This window comes from Temnothorax curvispinosus, unplaced genomic scaffold, assembly GCF_003070985.1.
Source record: "Temnothorax curvispinosus isolate PA1 unplaced genomic scaffold, ASM307098v1 QBEX01003693.1, whole genome shotgun sequence".
NCBI lineage: Eukaryota > Metazoa > Arthropoda > Insecta > Hymenoptera > Formicidae > Temnothorax > Temnothorax curvispinosus.
This window is the reverse complement of record NW_020213473.1, coordinates 14,410-39,740: the sequence shown is the minus strand read 5'-3', so window position 1 is coordinate 39,740 and position 25,331 is coordinate 14,410. Positions and strand designations below refer to the sequence as shown.

The following is a 25,331-nucleotide window of genomic DNA, read 5'->3' as shown; positions in this document are numbered from 1 at the left end:
TAACAATTGACTAGATTTTTTAATACAAAAATGGCAGATCCAATATGGCGGATATTTCTTTAAATTGATCCGATTTGCTTGAAATTTAGTACTCGGGGGTTTTTGTGGTCGCTGAGTACGAATCTGATGTCAGTTTTTCAAAATTCAAAATGGCAGATCCAGTATATCCGATGAGTTTTTGAAAATTGACCAGATTCACCTAAAATTTGTTACTCGAGGGTTTTCGGGGTCGCTGAATACGAATCTGACGTCAGATCATAACATAATTACACTGAAAATGCAGTTTTTCCCACATGACTCCGAGAAAGTACAAATCTATTATATATATATTTGATGTCCAAGACCACAATAGAGTCAAAGTATATCCATGACTTGATCCTTCTGCAACTAGGGTACCTCCACGTGGTGACGGTGGGCAACGGATTTATTCCGGCGTTATAGATACGTATCTCACCCAGAAATTTCGCCTTTTTAGGGTTTTCAACCTAATACCTGCGATTGGTCTGATTACGTCACTCACACACACACTGAACTTGACGCAGCTTCATTTGAATGTTTTTTGAGATTAGAAAAAAAAACGAACCAACTTTTGAATTCTGACCTCGGATTCGGATTCAGCGACCCAAAATACGTAAGAATTGACTAGTCCGGTCCGCCGGACAGAAATTTCATTTTTTTTGTGGGGCTGTGTTATTATTCTTTTATTTACTCAAAGTTTATGAAAATATCACAAAGTTTATATGAGAATTATTATTCTTTCATTTACTCTAAGTTTATAAGAATTATATTACAAAGTTTATGAAAATTGTTAAGTTTTTGTTTAATTCATGCTGCAATATATTATTAAGTTAAATTTACCAAAAACTGACACTAACTTTAATAAAATATTAAAACAAGAACTATTGTTGTATGTTTCTTTTACATGAAAGATACATGACAATCAATCCAGAGTTATGTGACAACCAACCCCGGGTATGGGGTAAGTTGTCACATTTGCGCGGTTTTGCTTACAATTAAATAACTTTTTTGTGTATAAATATATACGTCTAATTTTTTTTTCTTACACCTAAAGGATGTAGGTACATTATAAAGTAGTATACGATATTATAAAATATTGCTAACATTTTTTTAAAATTAGTATTTGAAAAGTGTGACAACTAGCCCCGGTCTCCCTTACCGCAAATATAAATTAAATATAAATATGGCATGTATGGAACGAGATCACAAAACACCATAGTTCTCCCTTTAGGAATTTTCAACATAGATTACACTTATCCAACAAAAAGAAATTTGAGTGGCTACTAGATATAACCTTTCGAAACAAATATAAGAAAATCAATCCAATTAAATATTGTTGTATCCTTGATAACTCTAACCCAGGGAATATACGGTTCACAAATAACATTACAGCCATAAAATCGAATGAGTCCATTATTGAAACGTATGTCGATCCGAATAAATTTATAATCAATAATAATCTGTTAGATAACACGAACGACAAATGGTTCACTAATTTGTCTAACAAGGAAATTCTTTCTGAGGTCACAAACCTATTACAACTTGGAGGCAAGTTCTGTCTGCCGTTGAACCATAATAAAAAGAAAGCTATCCATGAATTTATCAAGGACATCGAAGGCAATACTAGACACCACAACATAAAAAATCTTTCTAAAATACGCAATCTTGTCATCCCGCAATTCCATAATTTCTTACATACGAATCCGAGTAGCGATACAATCAGCAATAAATTATTTTTAATGCAAAAAACGACTCAACGGAAATGTTGTTCTGTACTGAAAATGACGATATCATTTTCACAAGGAGTGACAAAGGTAATGTCACAGTAGCTTTAAATAAAAACATTTATGTACAGGAAATTGAAAACATATTAAATGATACCAATACGTACACGGTGGTCACCAAGAATCCGGCCAAACAAATAGAAAATAAACTGAACAACTTATTAAAGATATGGCACCAGAAGGATTACATTTCTAAACAAGATTTGTATAAACTCCGGTCTAGCGATTCCCTCCTACCTAAAGTTTATGGTCTCCCGAAGATTCATAAAGAGAATCACCCTTTTAGAATTATAGTCTCATCTGTAAACACAGTCTTATAGGCCTTCGCAAGATATCTGCATGGTATAATCTCGGAAGGCATTCCCCATGCGGTTGGTCACGTAGATAACAGTTTCGATCTGTACAGGGAACTTTCCAACAAAAAATCTCTAATTTGGATGTCCTGGTCTCATTAGATGTAACGTCTTTGTTCACCAACATTCCTCTGGATCTTACAATCAAAGGGGTTAGCAACCGTTGGCATCACATAAGTAAAATAACAAAAATACCGAAAAAAGAATTTTTACTAGCTCTCGAGTTTGTTTTAACGTCCACATTTTTCACTTTTAATAACGTGATATGCAGGCAAACCTATGGTGCACCAATGGGCTCGCCATTATCTCCGATCGTTGCTGACGTTGTGATGCAAGATCTAGAGGAAACGTCACTGAGATTGATTGGATTAACATTGACTTTTTATTGTCGCTATGTTGATGACATAATAATGGCAGCACCCTCTGATAAAATACAGGATATCGTAAACATTTTTAATAGTTATCACGAAAGACTAAAGTTTACTGTGGAATATGAGGTCGATCGCAGCTTGAACTTCTTAGATCTCTTTCCGCACGTTATTGAGAATACTTTATATATAGATTGGTATCAAAAGAAAATGTCCTCTGGTAGATACCTTTCTTACTACTCGGGTCACCCGGATTGTCACAAGATAGGTACTATATTCAGCTTACAATTAGTGGACAGAGCTATCCTACTGTCTCACCCCATGTACCACACAAAAAATTTAGTAATAATCATCAACATTTTACTTAATAATGGGTACCCTCTTGAACTAATCTTTAGGAAGGTCAGGCTGAGATTAAAATATCTGCATAACAATAAACTTGGACACACAGATGAAATTGAATCAGTAAGTCAACATAGCGACGACGCACTACAGAGTAAAAAATTCATTGCCATTCCGTTTATAAAAAACATATCCAACAAAGTCGCCCATTTACTTAGCAACGATGAACTTATGGTAGGATATAGAGTGTTAAATAATCTTGGCAGGTTTGTTAAGGCACAAAAAGACAAAAATCCCGGAAGTTCGAACAATAATGTAATTTACAAAATATCGTGTAAAGATTGCAGTGCTTCCTATGTAGGACAGACAAAGCGACAATTTAAAACTAGATTAAACGAACACAAAAATAACATAAAAACGGTTCCATCGAGGCATTCTGTGATTTCCGAGCACATTACAAAATTCAACCACACTTTCGATTGGGACAATACAGCGATACTCGAGTCTGAACCAAATTATAAGAGACTTATATCAGAGATGCTACACATCAAAGAACAAAAAAACGGGATCAATTCTAATACAGACACAGATTATCTGGATGACTCATATTTTAGTGTACTTGACGAGCTAGCCAATAACAAGAATTTCAACTAATTTTCAGTTTATGTATACACTGTTTTGTTTATAACTCTGTTCGTCCCGACAAACCGCGCAGTCATTCGACATCCGTAACACGAGAAAGAGCATTACATCGCAAATTATACGTCCTGACAGATACATGTAAGTTTTAACAGATTTCATACTTAAGACAATTAATTCATTTACACACGATCTCCTTTCAGACAATCCTTTTATACTTTGACCATACAACCTGACAAAAACAACACTTCTTATGGACTGGACCTGATTTATTCTCGCCTCCGAACGAGGAATTAATTATGTAATTTTGCTGACTATAATTTATCTCCGGTTTTGACTTCATAGATGCAACGACAAAAACTCAATATGTATTCGTTAGGCTCTCGAACGGTGAAGTGGCTCTATAGGTTTAAGAATTTTATATTTTTGTAACTACGACGAATATGATATTTTATACTACGGCTGAAGAAGACTCGGTGAAGTCGAAACGTTCCGTTCTTTGTACATATGTTAATTAATTACATGGTTTAACATCTACGAATGCTCGATCATTGGCCTTTTTCTTTTTAATTTTTATATGAGCTTTTATACGAGCGTGATTATTATTTTTATTTTTAAATATAAATAATTTTTCAAAATTCTTACGGAATAAGTCAAATTCCGCTTGTAATAAAATTGTATTTGAAAAGTGAAAAGTAATAGAAATTATCAGTGGCAAAAGCAAAAAGACGGAAAAATAATTACATATTTATGTTACGTTCAGGTACACATACAAGTCTTAGAAACATAACGATACGACAAATATGTTACACAAGTCAATTATGAAATACGTAAAAATATTATTATTATATAATTAAAATAATATTATTATAAAATACGAAAAATTGCGAAAAAATAGGTCTTCAAGTAGGGACACTATGCAACAAAGAGTTAATAACAAAACGTAAGCTGTAATTCAGTGGATGAGTAAATTTCTTTTCTCATATTCTCGAGAACACAATCTTCCTCAAAGGCAGTCCATGAAGGAAAGATCGTTCTCTTCCTGGTCGCCGCTGGTCAACGAAATTTTGCTGTCCTTCGAATAACGGTCGATGTTTAACACTTCGGTCACTTCCGGCCGGAAGTGTATAAGACTGCGGTAGCGGAAGCCACTATCGTCGTTGGCGAGCATACAATATCGATCGCTTCTCCACGGCGCGGCGGCGTGGCGATGCGATGTTATCGCCTCACAGTGCTCTTTCGCGCATTTACGAAGTACGAAGCACTTTACAGTCAAAGTAACACGCGGAATAGCCGATGGATTTGCTGGCAGCCGTATCACGGAACAATGTCGGCCTTTTCCGCGAAGCAGCAAGTTTTGAAATCGTGAAACGCAAATGCGTCTCATCTTCGTTCGCCTTCAATCGAATCGGAAATGAAAACTAGGATAACACACGGAGCCATAATTTCACTTCTTAATTTAAGTTAATTGAACGGAAAACGCACATTATTATTATTATTATTACTATATTATTAAATTATTATTATTATTACTATTACACTGTTTAACAAAAAAAATGCACAAAAAACTAGTTGTTTCTGGTAGTTTTGCTTTCTTATAGAGGAAGCTTTGTTTTCGTAAATCTCGTGTATGAACCTTCGATCGCGTATAAAGCTAGGTCTAATCAACCAAATCTTAAAGAATTACATATGAAATAGGAATAGAAAAAGTCGAAAAAAATTATTTTTTTAGTTTTTGATGCCAATCCCTTACAGAAATTTAATACTGTAAGTAATTATTTGGCTAGTGATTATAATTACTTATTTCGAGTATTAAAAGTACTGTTTTTAATGATTTTAATACTCAAAATAAGTAATTAATTACTAGCCAAATAATCACTTACAGTATTAAATTTCTATAAGGGATGTGTTCTGAATGTTCTAAAACGTTGAAAAAATGCATTTAAAAAATGTCCGTGTGTGTGTGTGCGGCGTGTGCACGTGCGTGCGCGTGCGTGCGTGCGTGCGTGCGTGCGTGCATGCGTGTGTGTGCGCGCGCGTGTATGTGTGTACACATTTATCGATCTATAACTCAAAAACTAATCAACCAAATGTTAAAGAACTATATATGAAATAGGAGTAGAAAAGACTAAAGAATATAGTCGCATCCGCATACGCATCTATGCCTATAACTATATATAGATATTTGAGTTGTCACTTTCGCCCCGCGTTACTTTTGACCCCACTCTACCCTATAATAGTTTTTTAGCAAAATACATAACCACACACACAATTTCTGCCGTAATAAAGTATAATATCCCTCTAAAACACGCACTTTGCCTATACCTTACATATATAAAATTCGTAACTTCGATATTGAATATCTCGACTTCGGTATCGGCACGGTTCTTACAATTGAGGAGGTGTATAGATAACACTATTACGAGCATATAGTCCAAAGTTCAAGCAAATACATAGAAAATCGATTAACCGATGAACGTTCTTAAAGGAAAGTTAGTATTGATTTTGACGATGATCGGTAAAAGGGTTCTTTCTTTAGGTATAAAATTTTAAATTTTTTGAAAAATGTCCGTGGTTGTTCTAACTTCCGCCAATTTTGAGATATCGGGCTATTTATAATTCTATTATTTATATTCTTCAGTCTTTTCTACCCCTATTTCATACCTATGTGAACTTAGAGCACCCGACTTTCATATATATTATGACTATTTTATATACATATAATTCTTTCAGATTTGGTTGATTAAACCCAGCTTTATATACGCAATCAAAGGTCCTATGCGAAGTCCATATATGGACCATACAGCTTGAACTCCCAAAGTCAACATCGATTTGACATTGCATCGATTGTAAAACCCCACTTGGACTAAGCTGACTCTCTATCAATTCATAAAAAGGTTAAATTTAAAATTTTAAAAAATGTGCAAATTAGGAACTTGCTTCCTCATCATTACAGATCGCTACCATTGCTCCTATTTTATTTCGCTCATAAAGCTCCCTCTATGAGGAAGCCAAACTAATATAAATACTAATAATTATGCATCAAATAAAATACAAGCTTCCTTATAAGAGGAGCTTTGTGAGCGAAATAAAATAAGAGCAATGGTAGCGATCTGTAATGATGAAGAAGCAATGTGCAAGTTTCTAATTTACACACTTTTTTAAAATTATGCTCCTGTTTTGGAATGCGCTGAATACGATCCCGTTTACAAAATTACTCTATCACGTCACAATTTTAAGAAAAAACTTCGCCAAAATAGGCCATTGGCGCACAACATTGAATTATATGCCATTTTGTAGGTATTGTTGTGTACTTACATCATTAGAAAAATAAGTTTAGGTGGGCGTTACCGGTTCAATTACCAGTCTTAATACCTATTTATTACTCACCGTCATAACTGTCACAAAATGATATTTTTATATCTTTCACATGCACTGATGGCAGCTTGATTCTTGCGTTTGAGTGTTCTTTTTTTCCCCGAACTGGCCGCAAGCAGTCGACTTATTTAGCCGAACAAACCAATAAGTTTGTTTACCGCCATCACTACGGGAAAGTACCCTGGGCGCAAGGAGAAGTCTGGGTAATATTATAAAATACATTATTTTATGTAAATCTACTAATCTAGTGATATTATAATATTTAAGTTAAATAGTGTAAAGTTTTTAGTGCCAATTAGCTAATATTACAATATGCGAAATTTACGCTCCAGAAAGTATCTTTTTCACGTTTTTGAGACTTGAGATTATATTATTGTTATTTCTATCAACATCTTCTATAAATGCATATAGAAGTCAAATGTGCGTGTTTATGGCCTTTTAATAAAGGTTCTTTGCAGTTAAAATTGCAAAAATGGGCGATTATGTCAATATGGCGGGTATCAAAAGTAAAAATTTGAACATTATTTTTGATATTTGCCATATTGGCTCTGCCATTTTTTATTTATCATCTTTGACATCAGATTAATTTTCAACGACCTGAAAAATTCTTAAGATTGAATAACATAATTTAAAAATATTTTGTAGATTCTTAATGGTCGCAACTTTGACGCAATAGACTCTATGTTAATCATCAACATCTTTTTAACCATAATCGACACAACAAATTCGTGTTAAGGTGGTTCTCTTGTCCTTATACTAGAGAAAATCGATTTTCTATAGATTTTCTTGAAACTGTGAATATATATGTTAATTTAGGTGTGGCTTATGCGTGGTATAAATTTCAGTACCTCCTCCGGTATAAAAAATCGAGATACTGAGCCTCAAAGTCTCAATTTTTACCAAAAAAAAATTTTAAATTAAATTTTTTTAATTTTGACATTTTTTCCTTATAGAACTCGACGAGAGGAGCAACTTTGGTCCTTTTGGTTAACCTCGTACCTCTTACCGTTTGGCCTGGATAACCTTTTCATTAGTAAAAGTTGAAACTTTGAGGCTCAGTATCTTGATTTTAATACCGGAAGAGGTACTGAAATTTATACCACGCATAAAGCACACCTAAATTAACGTATATTCACAGTTTTAAGAAAATCTATAGAAAGTCGATTTTCTCTAGTATAAGGACAAGAGAACTACTTTAAGAGCTGAAAATCCCAACAACATATTTAATTTTGATTACAATTAAACTTCTCCAACACGTCACATATTGTATAATTATAAGATAGCCCATTTTTGCAATTTTAACTGCAAATTTCTCAATATTGTGATGTAATAGAGCAATTTGGCAAGAACGTGACATATTGATCCCGTGAGGGATTGGGAATCATCTTAACCAAAAAGAAGAAGGAGAAGCAATTTGACAAACGGGATCGTATTCAGCATCCAAGAAACTACCGGAAACGACTAGTTTCGTTCTTGTGCTCGAAAAAAAGTAATTTTTTGTTGTGTTGTAAATAACAATAACAATGTTATTGTTAATAACAATGTTATTGTTATTAATATTAGATTGTTAAAATATGAGACCTACCTTTGGTTTCAAGCCGAATAAAATAGGAATAAGTGAATAAAAATCCCGATTAAAGCGATCGAAATGTATAGTGCCATAAACATTAATATAGCTTGTATTATACTTTAAAAAAAAATACGTATATCTCTCTCTCGAAATTATGTAAAACAGTTAATCCTTTCGGCAGCAACCGGAACGCGAACGGCTCTCTAGTGGCCGAAGCGTCGATCAGGTCGATCTGCCGATATACGTGATTCGGCCGAGAGAGCTAGGCACTCGACATTCAACGCTTTCAATTATTACGTAATAACACTCAATAATAAAAACATTTAAAAAATTTATCAACAGAAACATTTCAAGTTAACATTTCAAGTTGCTCGGCCGCAGTGAGCAGCATGTGGGCAGTGACTATAATCACTGCTCGGCCGCACCGAGCAATATAATGGACAGTGACTATAGTCAATCTCCGTACTGAAAGAGTTAATAGCTAACAGCTAATGCCATTCAGATTCTCGAGGAATCCAAGCGCCCGATAAATGCAATAAGGAAATATCGATTATTCTCTTATTCTTCGCAGATCCAAACGAAACGTGAGTTATTCTTCAAGGGCGACAGCACGGGGATAATCTCATCGCCGTCAGTGCCGTCGGTGCCGCCACCGCAGCCGCCGACACAAATCCCCGGCTCTCAGGTGAACAATTTGTCGTCGGTGGCGAACGCCACGACAGCTAGCAGCAGCCTCACGTCTCCGAACACGGCGCCGGTATATTCGAGCGGGGCCCTGACTGGGCTCAACGCAAAATCGCGGCTGCCGGCCGCAGCAACGACAATCCCGAACGACGCCTCGGAGGACAGCAACAGGCGCGAATCGGCACGTACCGCGATCTCCTCCAAAGAAGACAGCAACAAGGAGACTAGTCTGCTGCACCATGCGCGACCCACTCCGCCCACCAAACCCAAGGAGCTCGACGGCTACGTCGGCTTCGCGAATCTCCCCAACCAGGTCTATAGGAAGGCCGTAAAGAAGGGCTTTGAATTCACCCTCATGGTCGTAGGTCAGTGATAGTTCGTAATAAAAATTCCGATAAGTTGTTCGCACGATTAAATAATTTTGACACGAATTGTACCTACAAGTTATTAATGACATAGTTGTATTAATATGGATTTGATAATTTGTGGTTTAATTGTAACCGGGAATTATTACTCTCGAGAGTAATGAATCAACCGATATTTATGCTTTGTAAAATATGCAAACGCGTACACGAGAATTTTTTTTAAAGCAACGTTTGTTCGAATGGATCGATAAGACATAATCGCGGTGGCCGTGGAAGCACTGCGGAGTACTATCGAGGTCGAATCTCTGTTTGCGGCGGGAAACGCGATCCCACTTCACGGGAGCTGGGCATTAAAATGTCTATTATGCGGCAACGGAAGAACAACGGCCATCTGTCTCGCGAGAGCTAGAGCTAGACCGGAAAAAGGACAAAGGAATCCGTTTCTTCGGTAGTTGCAGCGGTATTCCCATTTTGGGAATATCATCTCGCGATGCAACCTCCCATCTGCCGAGCACGTGCGAGTTTTTCTCTGTCTCTCTCGTTTAGTTCTCTCCTCGTTCGTCAGATCAAGGTTGTCGCCGAGGTTCAGCGGTTCTCACGCACATGCTCGTCCGCGGAACACACTCAATTCCAACCTTCGTCGACGAATCCTCCTGTTGAATCCTTCCTCTACGTCGATTTCGTCGTTATTTATTGCAAATTATCAGTGGTCAATTTGCGGCAATAACGCATCGCGTAGCGACTTTGCAACTTCACCGATTGAAAAAAGCCATAAATCGTTAATTGCAGCCTGTGTTTCCTTCTCTCTGCCGCTCTTAAATTTATCACTTGGCTCCGATTTCCTCAACGGGTAGAGCGGTGTAATTGAAGGCCGTTAACATGAGAATATGACGTATTTGTCCAGTTATCTATATTTCTTATGACAAATGATAAAGAGGCTTTTATGAAATAAAATTAGTGTGTGCCTGAAAATATATTATATGCAATAATGACACGGAAAACATTTTAAGAATCGGCCGGGAATTCGAGAAGGAGGCAGTGACAAAAGTGCTGACTAAACAGTCGATCTTGAACAAAGCGCATGCACGCGGGTGTGAAAGAGTGTCATTGGGTCTGGAGAAATTTGAAACCGTGGTCTGCTACGTGCAGGGGCTATTATTAGCCAGCAAGCGGAGCCATTTCTCCGTAAATAGAGCAATTCAAGAGCTTATCCTTGGCTGAAGGTGTAGGCGCGGCACTTCGCCTGGTTCAAGGTTTGCGCATTAAGAGGTCATGGCATTCGTTTCATCTCATTTCATTTCGGTCACCGAATTTATTTGACCGCGGATCCATTAGATCCCCGTGGGACATCTTATTGTTAAAAATGTCCATTTTAAATACTTGGACTGAGATTAATGATCGTTGTCTCGATGACGTTTAATAACTAGGAAGTTCTTCAAGTTGTTTTTGAAGATTACAACTTTTAGATGCATTAATTTACAGAAAATATTTATGAAACAATATCCTTGCAGAAGGATATATTTTTTGAAAGAAATTAATTGATATATTTTAGTTAATATATTTCAATTGATTTATTTCAATTGATATATCTTAATTGATATATTTAAAATTTTTTAATATTGCACGATTAATTAATAAATATCTTTTAGAATATTTCTATAATTAGAACTATAGAGTGTACATTTCTGTAAATGTTTAATCACATTATGTGAGTCATTAAGATATGTATTTTGCTACGCTGTAATTATATATAATTTGCGTCATCTCTTATTCAATTTTTTTAATTTAAAAAATCTCGCACAAATTAAATTATCCCAAGATTACATATATCTATCAAAGCGTGCTAAAGAGTCTTTTAAATTTTTTATAGGGGAGTCGGGTCTCGGAAAATCCACCTTGATTAATTCCATGTTCCTGGCGGACATATACAGTGCCGAATATCCCGGACCTAGTCTCAGGATAAAGAAGACAGTTGCCGTGGAAACTAGCAAAGTGTTACTGAAGGAGAATGGCGTCAATCTTACTCTCACGGTCGTTGATACCCCTGGTTTCGGTGACGCTGTGGACAACAGCAACTGGTACTACATCCACTGACAAAGCGATAAAAAAAGCTCGCGATTAAATTCCATCAAATCCATCCGTCTTTGGACAGCTTACTTAACATCATCTATTTTTGTCCAGTTGGATGCCAGTAATCGACTACATCGAGTCGAAATATGAGGAGTTCCTCAACGCGGAATCCCGCGTGACGAGACGGCAGATCCCAGACAGTCGAGTGCATTGCTGTCTCTACTTCGTCGCGCCCTCTGGTCACGGATTGAAGCCACTTGATGTGGAGTTCATGCAGCGTCTCCACGACAAAGTTAATATTATACCTGTTATTGCTAAGGCAGACACCATGACGCCGGATGAGTGCGCACACTTCAAGAAACAGGTATAATTCATTTACAATACATTATAATTAAAAAAAAAGAAAAAATCTTGTTTGTCTGAAAAGTATAGGAGATATAAAAGTAATACATCACAATCAGAAGTTATTGTAAAAATCTTTAAGACTTTCTTAATTTAATAGATAAATCTGTAAATAAAATATATTTAAAAGCAGTCCAATAAGTCTAAACTTCTTTTCATGTATTTTCCTTTGTAAATTATTAATTTAATTATTGTCTCATTTTCCAGATCTTGAATGAGATTGCGCAACACAAAATAAAAATCTACGAGTTTCCGGAGGTCGAAGAGGAAGAGGACAACAAATTCCATAAATTATTAAGGGACAGAGTGCCATTCGCAGTCGTGGGAGCGAATACAGTCGTCGAACACGATGGGAAGAAAGTGCGAGGAAGAAAATATCCATGGGGAATTGCAGAAGGTACATACATATTTTTGAATCGAAATAATTGGACGATAATTTATATTGCTGGATAAAAATAATCATTTAGATAACTACAGAATAGCTCGTCCAGCTAGTTTTTATATCTTCAAATTTTCCATTTAAACGTTTAACTACACTTTATTTCACTTCTGTTATATCTAGTTTAAGAGTTTCTTTGCGCGCTCTTACACTATCTATATTAATATAAAATAAATAGTATGTAGAAAATAAAATTAAATAGATAAATAAACATCTAAGGGTCATTCGAATCTTAGAAATATGATCGGTATATTCTTTCTTTATATGTATAAACTGTATATATCGTTTTTTTATCATTTGTTTCTATTTCATTTCCGTGCGAAGTTGAGAATCTAGAACATTGCGACTTCATTGCGCTCCGAAACATGGTAGTAAGAACGCACGTGCAGGATTTGAAGGACGTGACGAATAACGTGCACTACGAAAACTTCAGGTGTCGCACCTTGGCCGGTCTAGGCGTAGACGGCAAACCAACAAAGGCCTCAAATAAGTAAGTAACAATTCATGGGATTTCTCATTATTCGTTTGATTACTGTATTAGAATAGTTTTGTCAAAAAGTAGATGTGTCTTGTTCTCTGTCGAAATAGATAAATCGAGCGTCATATAGTTAAATGAAGAAAAAAAATAAAATGTGCTAATTATTTATGTAAATATCTAGAGTAAATCCGATCATTCGTTGCTAGAGTCAAGTGATAAAAACTACAGCCCCAAAAACAAGTGTCTATGACAGCCGTTTAGTCTCATATCGGCGTAATGCGGTCTAATTTATTAATTCACCTGTCCCTAAGTGGCGCAATATTAATGTTATTGCCGGACGTGATAAAGACGACGGGGACGACTACTTATCTCCTTTAGTAGGGCTCGCTCGCTGTTACGACGCTCACTTTTTCTATTCGAAACATAAGCAAAGTTGTTTCGTTGAGTTTGATTTGAGCACGCAGTGTGTATCTCGGCGAAGCACTCGACTGTGTATGCGTGATGAAATGATCGTTTATCTCGAGCTTCAGTATTACCAATAATACGACGCTGTGATTCTTGCGAGTCGATTGCGTGTAACCGTTCGAAACATGCTTGTATCACACGGTATATTTCTGTCTTTCCATTTTTTCTTATCGTCCTGAAGAGAATTCAGAGAAAGGTTGTGCATGCAAACTATTGAAGTCCCCAGTGACTCTCGCGTTTGAACTATCTTAGCGTATCTCGATCGCGAGCGAGATCTATATCCGTAGATTAGACACGAGAACGCTGCCGAGGGAGCGGAAGGGACCAACGAACCAACCAACCCTTCGACAGCGTGTCGCCCGTGCGAATTTTAATGGTGAATTTCTTATTGGTCAGTTTGTGCCCTCCAGGAGTGATGAACAGTTTCATGACGGTGTGGTAAGTCCTTCAATAAGGCTCAAAAGGATATATTATGGTTTTGTGTGCACAAGCCTTGTCGAGTTTCGAGACTTTTCCCGTGATCTTCCAATCTAGGAGGACTCACTGCGCTGAGTACATCATAAGATTAAAAGCAAAAAAATGTAATAAAAGAATATTAAAGAAAATTAATGAAACAGACATCGTACGCTCTAAATCCGCTGACCGTAATTTTAATTGATTTTTATATCAGGATAAATAATTAAATTGGAATAGTAATTCAATTATTTCAGTTTATAACTTATACATATAAGAGCCGTGCATTTTCTCTCAACTCTGTATTTGTGTAATGACTGTAATGCATTCTATAAATATAAAATTAAAATGCATCTGATTTATATATTGCGAGAGATCGATCTAGCGCTTACATTTGATACGCCCAGTGAGCTCTCCGAAGTAATACTTGATACAAATTATTGTATGTTATTTAAAAAGAGAGCAACTAGTACATTAGATTTTCCACATTGAACGTAACACTATTTAGGTTTGCTTGACACCCTTATATTTATGTGCGTTTATTTTTGCATTAGTATTTATAACACAACATGTAACAAGTAGTCCCCTTACATAACGAGGAAGCATATTTAGCTACTTTTACAATATCTTTTATAACACCTGTAAATATATTGTGGCTTTGAATATTTCACTATGGTAATCTTCCCTAATTTGTATCGCAATAAAAATATAAGAAAGAATTAATATTGTCAATGATGAATCGGTGATACATAGAATATTCTCATACTATTTAATAAACGCTGAACGCAATATAAATATATAAAATTATATATTTCTATATATGTAGTAATGATATGCGCTGCATGAATTTTGTAACAAACCTCCGGAATGTAATCGGATCTCATGTATTTGGAGCATTGTTTTAATTACCATGATACAATAATGAACCAAATATTATCTGTAATTTGCGTGACATCAATTCGACGCAAATCCAGGCTCCAGCATTTAGCCCTTAACTGATTACAATCCCAAAACACTTACAAGCTTATCGCCGATGGATTGTCTATTCTATCGCGCTATTACCGAGAATAGTTATTCTATTGTTATTTTTTATCTCTCACGGTAAAGAATACATTTATAGAAAATATGTGTCTCTATTTCTCGGAATATTCGTAGCCTCGTCATACCGAACGTGTGACTTTTCCATGATGATGCCACGTCGGTTAATATGATTTACCTACTGTTATCTCTTTGCAGCATCACATGTAATCATTATTCAATAATTCGCTCATATATAAAAATTATTTCTATATTAATACAATTGTAGTAAATTAATTGTGTAGTTAATTAAAGTTTTTATAGTCTCTTTTAAAGGACCGAAAGTTTATCTCACCAGAATTTAAAGGATGAAATTCCGAAATTTGTACTGCAAAGAGCTAACGAGATTTTTCATGTGAGATTAAATATAGTAGTAGCGCTCATTAACAATTAGCTATGTGCCGAACGCTCCTAAATGTCACACACGTTATTCTATATCCGTATTCCGTATTCCGTATTCCGACGGTACGGTATCCAGTATTTCATTAGTTCATACATTTTATTTTGAATCTACTTGAATCTTTTTAGGAACCCGTTGGCGCAGCTGGAAGAGGAGAAGCGTGAGCACGATAACAAGATGAAGAAAATGGAAACGGAGATGGAGCAAGTTTTCGAGATGAAAGTTCGCGAGAAGAAGCAAAAGTTGAAGGATTCCGAGGCGGATGTAAGGCAAACATACCACCGATATTACTTTTTTTTATCCTAGGATTATATAAGTCAAGATTAGTGAAAATTCGCTCAAATTGTACGACTATTATCATTGATCATTTAATTAATTAAAAACTAATTTAGAATTTTAGAAGATAATTTTATTTGATCAATGTTCTCGTTTGCTCCAATACGAAATTATTCCCAACTGGCGCGAATTTTTGTCCTATCTCTAGTGGTGTTTGTTATTATGCATTATTTGGCGAAACGTAATTGTTCGAGTAACACTAATATCGAGATACGGGAAATTCGGAAAATAGTTACAGAGAAGGCACGAACAAATGCGACGCTCGTTGGAGCAGCAAGTGCGCGAACTCGAGGAAAAGAGACGAGCGTTTGAGGTGGAAAAAACTGCCTGGGAGCAACAGACCGGCCACAGTATTGAAGAATTACGTAGACGCAGCTTAGAAGCGAATTCGAAAGAGTAAGTAGCCTATACCGACGAATACGAGAAAAGTTGTTGTGTTTTTTGCACTCTTACACGTTTATTTCTCCATAATATCAAGGAAGGTATATCGTTGTTTCTCGCACGAAATTTTTTGTTGGAAATGTCTTTATATTCAGCTTTATTCTGATTTTTTTATCGCTAATACAAACGATCAACGAAGTTATACATATATATCGCTTGATGCTTAGCCGCTGGTGATTTAGTATGGTTCTCGGAGTTTAGATAACCGGTTTGATTGACGCAAAAAGCATACAGCGCAATTAGAGTCTGACGCAGCTTGATAGCTTTCTTGTACACTATGTTCTGCCACCGTATCTTCTTCCGGCTGCGGAATCGTTTATCAAAAATGAAGTCGAGTTTGCCGTAACGAAGTTATAGCGAGATCTCATTACGGAAGCTATTTAATATCATTAAACAAAGCTCGATGAATTGAAATTGTAAAACAAATCTACGATACTTAACGCTTTATATAACTTCAAATGCTTTAAGGGGGTAGACCACTGTGTTTCAGGATAATTTTCAGGAATTAATTTCTAACAAAATATTTATGAAACATTAGTAATTTTTTTTTATTATCTTCTATACACATTGAAGAACGTGTCAAAATTTTGTTGCCTAAATAAATATAAAACTCGTCGAGTTAAGCCGCTTCGCGCATCCCTATGACTTTCGGATGGTGTACATGATTTCGCGAAAACCAGTCGTCTGAAACAAAAATAAAAAATATGCTCATTATCTACATTGTATTGGCTTTCGGCTGACGGAGCATTTTATTTTTTTTTTTTCATTTTTGGCGACGAGAAAAAAATTCCTGAATTTTTTACTGCAATTGAGCAAAATTCAGGAATTTTTTTCAATGTGTATAGAAGATAATAAAAAAAAATTACTGGTGTTTCATAAATATTTTGTTAGAAATTAATTCCTGAAAATTATTCTGAAACACAGTGGTCTACCCCTTTAAAATAACTTCAATTAAAAAAATGTTTTTTGTAAAATATCGCAATATTCTTATCAAAAAGGTCTCGAAGAAAAATTCATAGGTAAAAGAAAGATACGATAGTAAGTACACATTGTACAATATAGACTTCGTTCTTGCTATTTTGTAGTCGCTAATAGTGTCTAGATTTTGATGTGCAATTTAATAGTTGTCGCACTGCAATACATTCCATTCACGCTTGATATTTATGACCCTTCACATCCCAATCACTTTCACGAAGCTTGCACTAATAATGGAATAATAATCGTTATCGATTCGACCCTAAGATTATCGTCGCCGAATGAATTTTATTTTACAATTTATATTCACGCGATATTAACCGCACATGTATATATTATGACTTTTACTCGCATAATTTTCGTGCATTTAGCGCTGAATGAGGCTATTTCCTGTAATTTTAACTTATAGTAAGATATTGGATTATTATTAAATGTGCAATATTAGATAGATATTAAACGTTTTTTCTTTGAATTCAAGCAACGCGATTGTTGTTTAAAAGACATCGAAAGGAGTCCGAGAAATATCTTTCTTTAAATTAAATAATTGGGTCGAGATCCGATGAGCACATTCAGCACTAAATCGCCGCTGACGTTGCTGCACCGTTCCCGCGGAATCAGAAAGGAACAGAAAACTCGTCGCACAAAGAACGTCAGCGGCGTTCTCCAGAGGACCATTCAATGTCCCGTTGCTAATCGCGCGGGTCATATAGGCTTAATTTCGCGCATATTTTTTACATCCGGATGTACGTAGCTTGCTACCGGATATACGTTCGCCAAAAAAGTCCGATTTGTTTGTCTCTCTTGTGTGTATACCGTATCGGGGTATCCTCCTGATCTAGGACGGGATCGATGTCCTCCGAGGGATCTGGAGGCGGCGGGGGTACGTTGAGGGGGCCCCGAGGGATAAGCAGCCTCCTTCGCCGTCACACCAGTTTCAAATCACCTCAAGACAGCCCCGCACAGATACAGCTTGTCATACAGCATCCTGAGCACCCTTAATAGAGACCGTCTCCTAGAACGCTCTCGCTCGCTTGCGAGACCCGTTCCGAGATCACCGCGCAAACTTCTCGCGCTCGACCCTTATCAACCCTTATCCAGTCGAGATTGTCCTCTCTTTTGAACAGCGACAGGATCACTCGAAACTTCTCTTAGATCAACAAGAGTGAAAATCAAAATAATTTAGATTAGTCGGTGGCTCAAATCAAAATAGTAAAATTGAAGTCTTTTGTTTTCGCTATACACACGCGACATCGATCGCCTGAATAAGGGTTGAGAAAAATCTTATCATCCTCGAGAAGAGTAAGTGTTGCCTATCTGAACGATTCGTCGACGTTACTTCAGCAGTGATTAAAGACAGAAATAAAAAATCCCTTTCTTTTGAATATTATTATCTTTGATTTGTTACCAGTTTACCTTCATCTTTTCAAGACTGCAAATTTTTAACAGAGACATCGAATTAATTCTTTTATGTTCCAGATATATAATTTTTTATTTTTAAGCTTAGTGATTGAATCAATTTCTTTTGATTTATGGCCTTTCTCAATCAATTTTGAACTTTTGCGTTAAATGGATCTAAAAATTGTAAATATACCCTGTATATTACAGGGTATAAGCTGCACTTACTCGCCCTGAGGCGCGTGTGCGTGCGCCTCACCCATTCGAGACCTATCGTAATCCAAAGTGATTGTATGTTTCTAACAGTCCATGAGCCCGTCATACAGCCATCGTACGACATGAGACGTGTGTTTACAAGCGCGATGCAGTAAATCTTTCCGCTATTTTATATTCGATCGTATCGCGTTTACTTCACTCGCTATCGCGTCTCATTCGCGCATTAATTAATGGAATAATAATCGTTATCGATTCGAATTAATTATTATGTCGACGACCCTTGTTGGAAGACATTGCGTACAACTTCAACGTACATTTAACGCTAATTAAAGCCGAGAAAAGTAGGTTTGGAATGTCTTGGAAAACATGGAAATCGCACGGCAAGCAGTTGCATTCTTGGACGAAGTTAAAGTCAGTTTCTTACGTTGTGCGAATATCTAATTAGCGAGTATCTCTGTAATCGAGCGGCTATTTAGTATGTATTTGCCAAATTAAGCTTTAAGGAAGGTCTTAGCATGTTTCTAGAAACATGCTAAAATTTCAAATTATGATGCGAATCTTGCTTTGATAAAAGTTGAAATCGATACCTGGCAACATTTGATTAACAGTAAATTAATTGAAAGAGCAGGAATTGGCGCAAGTCGAAAGAAGCTTGTCGTCGGAGATTAAAATTGAGAGTCTTGGCTTGGAAAGTTAAGAAAGTTTCGTTGCCAAAATAAATTATGTCCTAAATTTCTTACACGACGCTCATCCCAGCTGGTTTTCTCGTTTTCCCGGACACCTCGTTCTCGAATCTACATTCCTTCGTTGTGTCATTATGCGTCTCGTGTTACACGATGTACGTCTCAAGCGCGACTCGTTACACGTATATTTTATTCGCGAAATCTTACTTACTTTCGTCACCGCATCGCGTACACAAATGCGAACTTTCAGTAAATCGTGGTCTGGGCGATACGCACACAACTTATAAGGTATATACATATATATTCAGGGGGTATTATTTTAAGTGATTTAACTGAATATCTCTTAAAGTAAAAGAGATTGAAAAAATTGTTTCAGACAAAAGTTGTTTGGTTCAAAGGGGGACATAAGATGGTGTCATTGGTTTGACCATGGATGGTCGTTTAAAGCTCACGTGAACGACACCTTTAATTTCTTAAATGGAAACCCCTATTTTTCAATACATATTCTTGTAGCTAATCCCGAGAGCTTTTCAAAACACTATAATAAAGTATTTTTTCATTAAGAACTTTTGGAATTATAAGGCTTGAAAGTTCTAGTATTTTGACATAAAATACAAAATATCTTGTAAAACAGTTTTCGGTAATGTTACCTTAATACTTTTATGCGCAAAATAATGAGACAAATCAATTGGTATGAAAAAAAAACATAGTTGCTTTTAAGAAAAAGTATGCAGATGCGTGTTGCAAATTACATATTTTTTCTTAAAAAAACTATGTCTTTTTTTCATATCAATTGATTCGTCTCATTATTCTGTGCATAAAAGTTTTAAGGTAACATTACCGAAAAATTAATGCACAGAATAATGAGACGAATCAATTGATATGAAAAAAAAACATAGTTTCTTTAAGAAAAAATATGTAATTTGCAACACGCATCTGCATACTTTTTCTTAAAAGCAACTATGTTTTTTTTTCATACCAATTGATTTGTCTCATTATTTTGCGCATAAAAGTATTAAGGTAACATTACCGAAAACTGTTTTACAAGATATTTTGTATTTTATGTCAAAATACTAGAACTTTCAAGCCTTACAATTCCAAAAGTTCTTAACGAAAAAATACTTTATTATAGTGTTTTGAAAAGCTCTCGAGATTAGCTACAAGAATATGTATTGAAAAAAATGGGTTTCCATTTAAGAAATTAAAGGTGTCGTTCACGTGAGCTTTAAACGACCATTCATGGTCAAACCAATGACACCATCTTATGTCCCCCTTCGAACCAAACAACTTTTGTCTGAAACAATTTTTCCAATCTCTTTCCTTTAAGAGATATTCAGCTGAATCACTTAAAATGATACACCCTGTATATATATATATATATTAGCAATTTATATGTATATGTATATGTATATTTAGCAACGTATTTTTGGCACTTTGACTTTGATAAACCTTGAGATTGTACGTAAGAAGGCGCAAAATTATGTATCACTCGTCCTCAAACAGGAGCATCGTTTTTTGTACTCATCCAACACGTTTTACATAGCAATACGCATCGCGCGTGCGCGCACACAAACATGCACACTTTAACCCTTTACCGCGTCGTGATAATCAACCCTCCTTTTCTCCTCGCTGACAGTGTGACGCGTCACGTTCGTTTCCGATCATTGTTAGTGCCGCTATTTGTTTGTATGTCCTCGAGCGTTGATGTTCGCAAAGACAACGGCTTTATCGTTCCTTCGTATATCCGATTTTCGCGTGGCGTGGCAAAGGTAAGTTGATCTGTCAGTCGAAAGCGCGGGAAAACATATGAAAATTACAAGTGAAACTCCTGACTGCTAATCCAAATGTGTTATTTTTACATACGCATAAACGTCTAGAATGACAATCGCTGAAAAAAATGTCCCGGTCGCGAGAGAAGACGTGCGATAAAGGGTTGACACAAACGGTTCATAAACTCGCGCGATTCGTCAAGTTTCAAGTCGATTGTAAACTCTAAGCAAGCTGTCGGTCTCATCCGTTCGATTTACTCTTACATCATCGTTCGTTCATCACTCTGCGAATAACGATTGCTCAAAAGTACATGCTCGTAATTTAGATCGCTCGCACAACTATCTAACGTTGTGTTTCTCGACGTGGAGGCTCGACCCCAAAGAGAGGAAGCGGAGACAGCTTGGTAGAGGATGTAACCGCCTATTACTAATAATCACACGCAAATTGTATATTGTTAATTTCTCGTAATTGATAATCTTTTTTTACCTCTCGCAAATAAACGCAATGCTTACCTAAAACTAGTTACTAACCGTTTTCAGTCCTCTTGCGATTATTTAATTTATCGGAATGTTTGCGACGCAACAAGGGAAAATTGTAACTGCGAGAGAGAGAGAGAGAGATTCTCGCGGTGGGGATTTGAGGGAGAAAATAAATGTATAAATGCGTTCTTAAAGCGCGAAAATCCGCGAAGAATGAATGCCCAATTTTCCCTCATCGCCTTTTATTATGTACCATAATCTGCCAAATGCGCATAATGTTTTTACCGTTTCATATTGCATATCATCATTTTAAACCCGACTTTTTGTATAGGTAGTTAACTTTTTAATAAGAAAGTAGATGTTTCACACACGACAAATTGAGCAGCGCAAGTAAATAAACAATGTGCAAACGGATTTTCAAGCAAAACTTTCCTAGTAAGTAAAATGATAGCAGTCTGTCGGCAGATTGGTAACAGATTTGATCAGACATGTCAGCAGATTGACATCAACTGCGTCCGCATTCAGTTTATGTTCTGCCAGCAGTCTGCTAACATAATCAAACAGCAGATTGGCAGCAGAAATCGCGCAGACAGAGCCTACTGATAGACAATGTGAGCAAATTAGCAGCAGAAACCACGCAGAGCCTGAACGGTTCCAGCAGAATCTGCTCGATTTCTGCTGCCAATTTACTGTCTGGTTATATTAACAGATTTTGTTACACTTCTGTTGGCGTTCTGCCGACATCATGTGATATATCAGAATCTGTATCAAATCTGTAGTCTTTCTGCCGACAAAATTTGTAGCAGATACTTGGCAAGATCTGCTTTCGACAGATTTAGCTGTATGGATTCTTTTAAATTATACTCGCGTTTTTGTCCCTCCTTTGAAAGACTTTTATTAAAGTGACGATGTGTTGTTAACGTGCTCTCGGTGTGCATATGTATCCGTAGTTTTACATAAAATGTGCAAATATCACGAGGCACGTACGACTTTGTATCTTTGTATTCGCGGAAAGACGAACGTTAATATCTGCCGCGGGGAGGGTTAAACAAAAGTCGGAGGCAACGAAGCATGGAAGCGGAAACGCGGGACTTGATTTCTGGACACACGTGAGATTAGCATGTCGCTCCCTGATCGCGAGCAGAGGATGGGTTCGAAGCATGGTTTTCGCATGAATAGATTTTTTATTCGCAAGATATTTATTTTGCATTACGGCCGATAACAATAAGCATAACAATTTTGCATAACGGTACATGACGAGTCGTGTCTTGTCTCAGGCATTTTTCGTTGAGACTGTCGACGTTTTCAGATCTGGACTTATTGTATTTTTCTAGGACATGCAGCGCAATGTAAGTTAAATAAACTGACATTTTTCCCGCGACATCTAAAGTAGATGTAAAGAGTAAAGAATAATGAATTTTCTTTTGGTGCAATACAAACAGAAATGTATTATATATATATATGTACAAGGCGTGTTTAAAAAAAACCGAATTTTTTAAATAGCGCACCAACTGGCACAGAGAGTAACACTGCGGCTATGGAGGACACCTAGCAGCTAGCAGCAGGTTTTGACAACAAACTGCTATTTGCCTCGTTCCTCTATAAATTAATATTAGTCGTCAAGCTAGACCCGCTGAACTGATCTCGTGCACAAGCTGTTCGTTGGATTAGTGACAAAGTGACAATGAAACCTGCTGCTAGGTCGCTAGGTGTCCTCCATAGCCGCAGTGCACTCTCTATGCTGCTTGGTGCGCTATTTAAAAAGTTCGTTCTTTTTTTTTTAAACACGCCTTGTATTGCATATATTGTATTATAATCGCATTATTTTGAAACACTTTAATGTCCATAATAACATAAATTTCTCTTGTAATTGTAAAAAAAAACGCGAAAATATTTGATAAAAATTGATATAATTGTAATGCATACATCAATAACATTACCATATTGATTTAAAAATCTAAATTATTTTAATTGAATTTAACTTTTTGATATCACAAAAGGAGATAGTCGAAGGCGAAAGTTCAAAGTTTATTGCTGCAGACTTCATCAAGATCACTTCCGCTTTCGTCCTCTCTCTTCACCGAACATACCGTGTCATGCATATGCTGATTATCAGAAAGCATCGATCGGTGTGCAACTAAGATTCGCGCGACACAGACAATAATCTTGATATGAAAATTCTCCTTTCAGGGCTGTCGACGGTAAAGATAAGAAGAACAAGAAGAAGGGTCTCTTCTAATTGCATCGATCGGCAAGAAAAACAGACAGCGAGAAATAGGGCAGGCAGGAACGACTCCGGCGTGGCTATCGCACTTTCAGCCACGCTGTTTACTAATGACATATCGACAACAAACACGAATTAGGTAGTTTCGATCAACAACAGGTTTGATTCACGTGCGATCCCGATTCCGTGAAAGAACCGACGATCTCATCACATACTTGAACGTTAATCGGAAGAATATTCGCTTAAGATCTCAAAATCCGTGGGTTTGAAGATCTATGGAAGCGAAGAGCTAAGACGCTCTGAAACATGCAGGATTCGTGATAATCCGCTCTCTGAGATCACTCCGCGCTGTTGATCCATTAATCTACAGAACCGAGAATCCATGTGTGTACACATCCTAGTTTCTAGTACAAAAATTCTCTGATTAGAGGATCTTGAACGTAAGATTGATTAGTAGCGACTTAGCTGCGATATCCTCGTCGATATGCATCGTCCTGGACCATGTCGAGATTCACATGAGTGGCCTGCATTTTGTTTGTTGTTCGCGACACTTGATTCGTGCGAAGCTACAGATAGAAAAAAGAACGAGAACGTTTTCTTACGATGAGAGGCGTCCGCCTGCGCTTTTTCGCGTTATTTACTATCCGGCATCGAAGAGGAAAGGAGAAGAAGAGAGAATACACAATCATCTTATCACGCTCAACAGCATTCAACCGCGATCGCCATTTACTTCACGATAACAACTGTACAAAAAGAAACCCATATAGCATAATTTTTTGGAGAACGTAACTTTCGTACTTTCCTTGGCGCGAGTTAGTTCCGTTTAAGCTTATGTATCTTTCTGCATAAGAAAGCGTCATGTTCGTCACCCTCCGCTGATCGCGATTACACATACGTTAGTTTATGACTGGACAGAATTCGAGGGTATTCGTCATATCAATGTCATGCAACTATAACAATAGAACGTCTCAGTTCGTGTTTTTGAAATAGAAAAACGATAGCAATATACTCTCGCCGAATACAATGAGTTCAATTGATCACTCTAGTGTTCTTAAATTATGATCTTGATATTGCAAGTATGTAATTGGAATGCGTATTTTTGAATTATCCGTTTATCTTAAAAAACGGGTCGTAAAATTATAATTTTATTTGATATGTAATATACAAAGTGTCTTGGGTATCTTTGTTCTATCATTGTCTTGAAATTCTTTACAGAAATATCGAGGTATTAATGCACAAATTAACAATAAACTAAAAAATTTCTAATGGATCAATCGTAAATAAATCAAGGAAAATTAGCTTGTAAGGAAAAAAATTATTGAAATAATTGTACTTTGTATTACATTAATAGGTAATATCGAATATTATCTCCTGTCGCAGAGGGAGGCTGAACATGATATCGCACAAAAACAGCGGCCATATATTATATAAATAAAAATATATATATACATATATGTATGCGCGCGCGCGCGTGCGCGCGCGTGTGTGTGTGTGTGTGTGTGTGTGTGTGTGTGTGTGTGTGTGTGT

At 36.5% G+C, this 25,331-nt stretch overlaps 2 protein-coding genes across 13 annotated transcripts in view; both read left to right on the top strand.

Annotated features, from left to right (window-relative positions):
* Nucleotides 1-23,864, top strand: part of LOC112452812 (septin-7) — a 74,175-nt gene extending 50,311 nt beyond the window's left edge. For 9 of the 12 annotated variants that reach the window (XM_025013229.1, XM_025013230.1, XM_025013225.1 and 6 more), the window contains 9 exons: nucleotides 9,024-9,501; nucleotides 11,372-11,579; nucleotides 11,683-11,935; nucleotides 12,181-12,370; nucleotides 12,737-12,902; nucleotides 13,752-13,793; nucleotides 15,414-15,549; nucleotides 15,854-16,017; nucleotides 17,877-18,419. In XM_025013229.1, coding sequence (XP_024868997.1) covers nucleotides 9,024-9,501; nucleotides 11,372-11,579; nucleotides 11,683-11,935; nucleotides 12,181-12,370; nucleotides 12,737-12,902; nucleotides 13,752-13,793; nucleotides 15,414-15,549; nucleotides 15,854-16,017; nucleotides 17,877-18,036 — 1,797 coding nt within the window. In that variant the 3' untranslated portion in view covers nucleotides 18,037-18,419. Of the gene's footprint in view, nucleotides 1-9,023; nucleotides 9,502-11,371; nucleotides 11,580-11,682; nucleotides 11,936-12,180; nucleotides 12,371-12,736; nucleotides 12,903-13,751; nucleotides 13,794-15,413; nucleotides 15,550-15,853; nucleotides 16,018-17,876; nucleotides 18,420-23,770 lie in introns of those variants that run through there. The other 3 variants (XM_025013227.1, XM_025013228.1, XM_025013226.1) reach the window with 3 other exon arrangements.
* Nucleotides 2,785-4,059, top strand: LOC112452813. Its single transcript, XM_025013231.1, has 2 exons — nucleotides 2,785-3,645; nucleotides 3,708-4,059. The coding sequence occupies exon 1, from the start codon at nucleotides 2,845-2,847 to the stop codon at nucleotides 3,517-3,519; it is 675 nt and encodes a 224-aa protein (XP_024868999.1). The 5' UTR covers nucleotides 2,785-2,844; the 3' UTR covers nucleotides 3,520-3,645; nucleotides 3,708-4,059.
* Nucleotides 23,865-25,331: the final 1,467 nt, after the last annotated feature.

Coding starts and splice junctions, on each gene's coding strand:
- LOC112452813 (XM_025013231.1), top strand. CDS start 2,845: ATGTACCACACAAAAAATTTAGTAATAATCATCAACATTTTACTTAAT.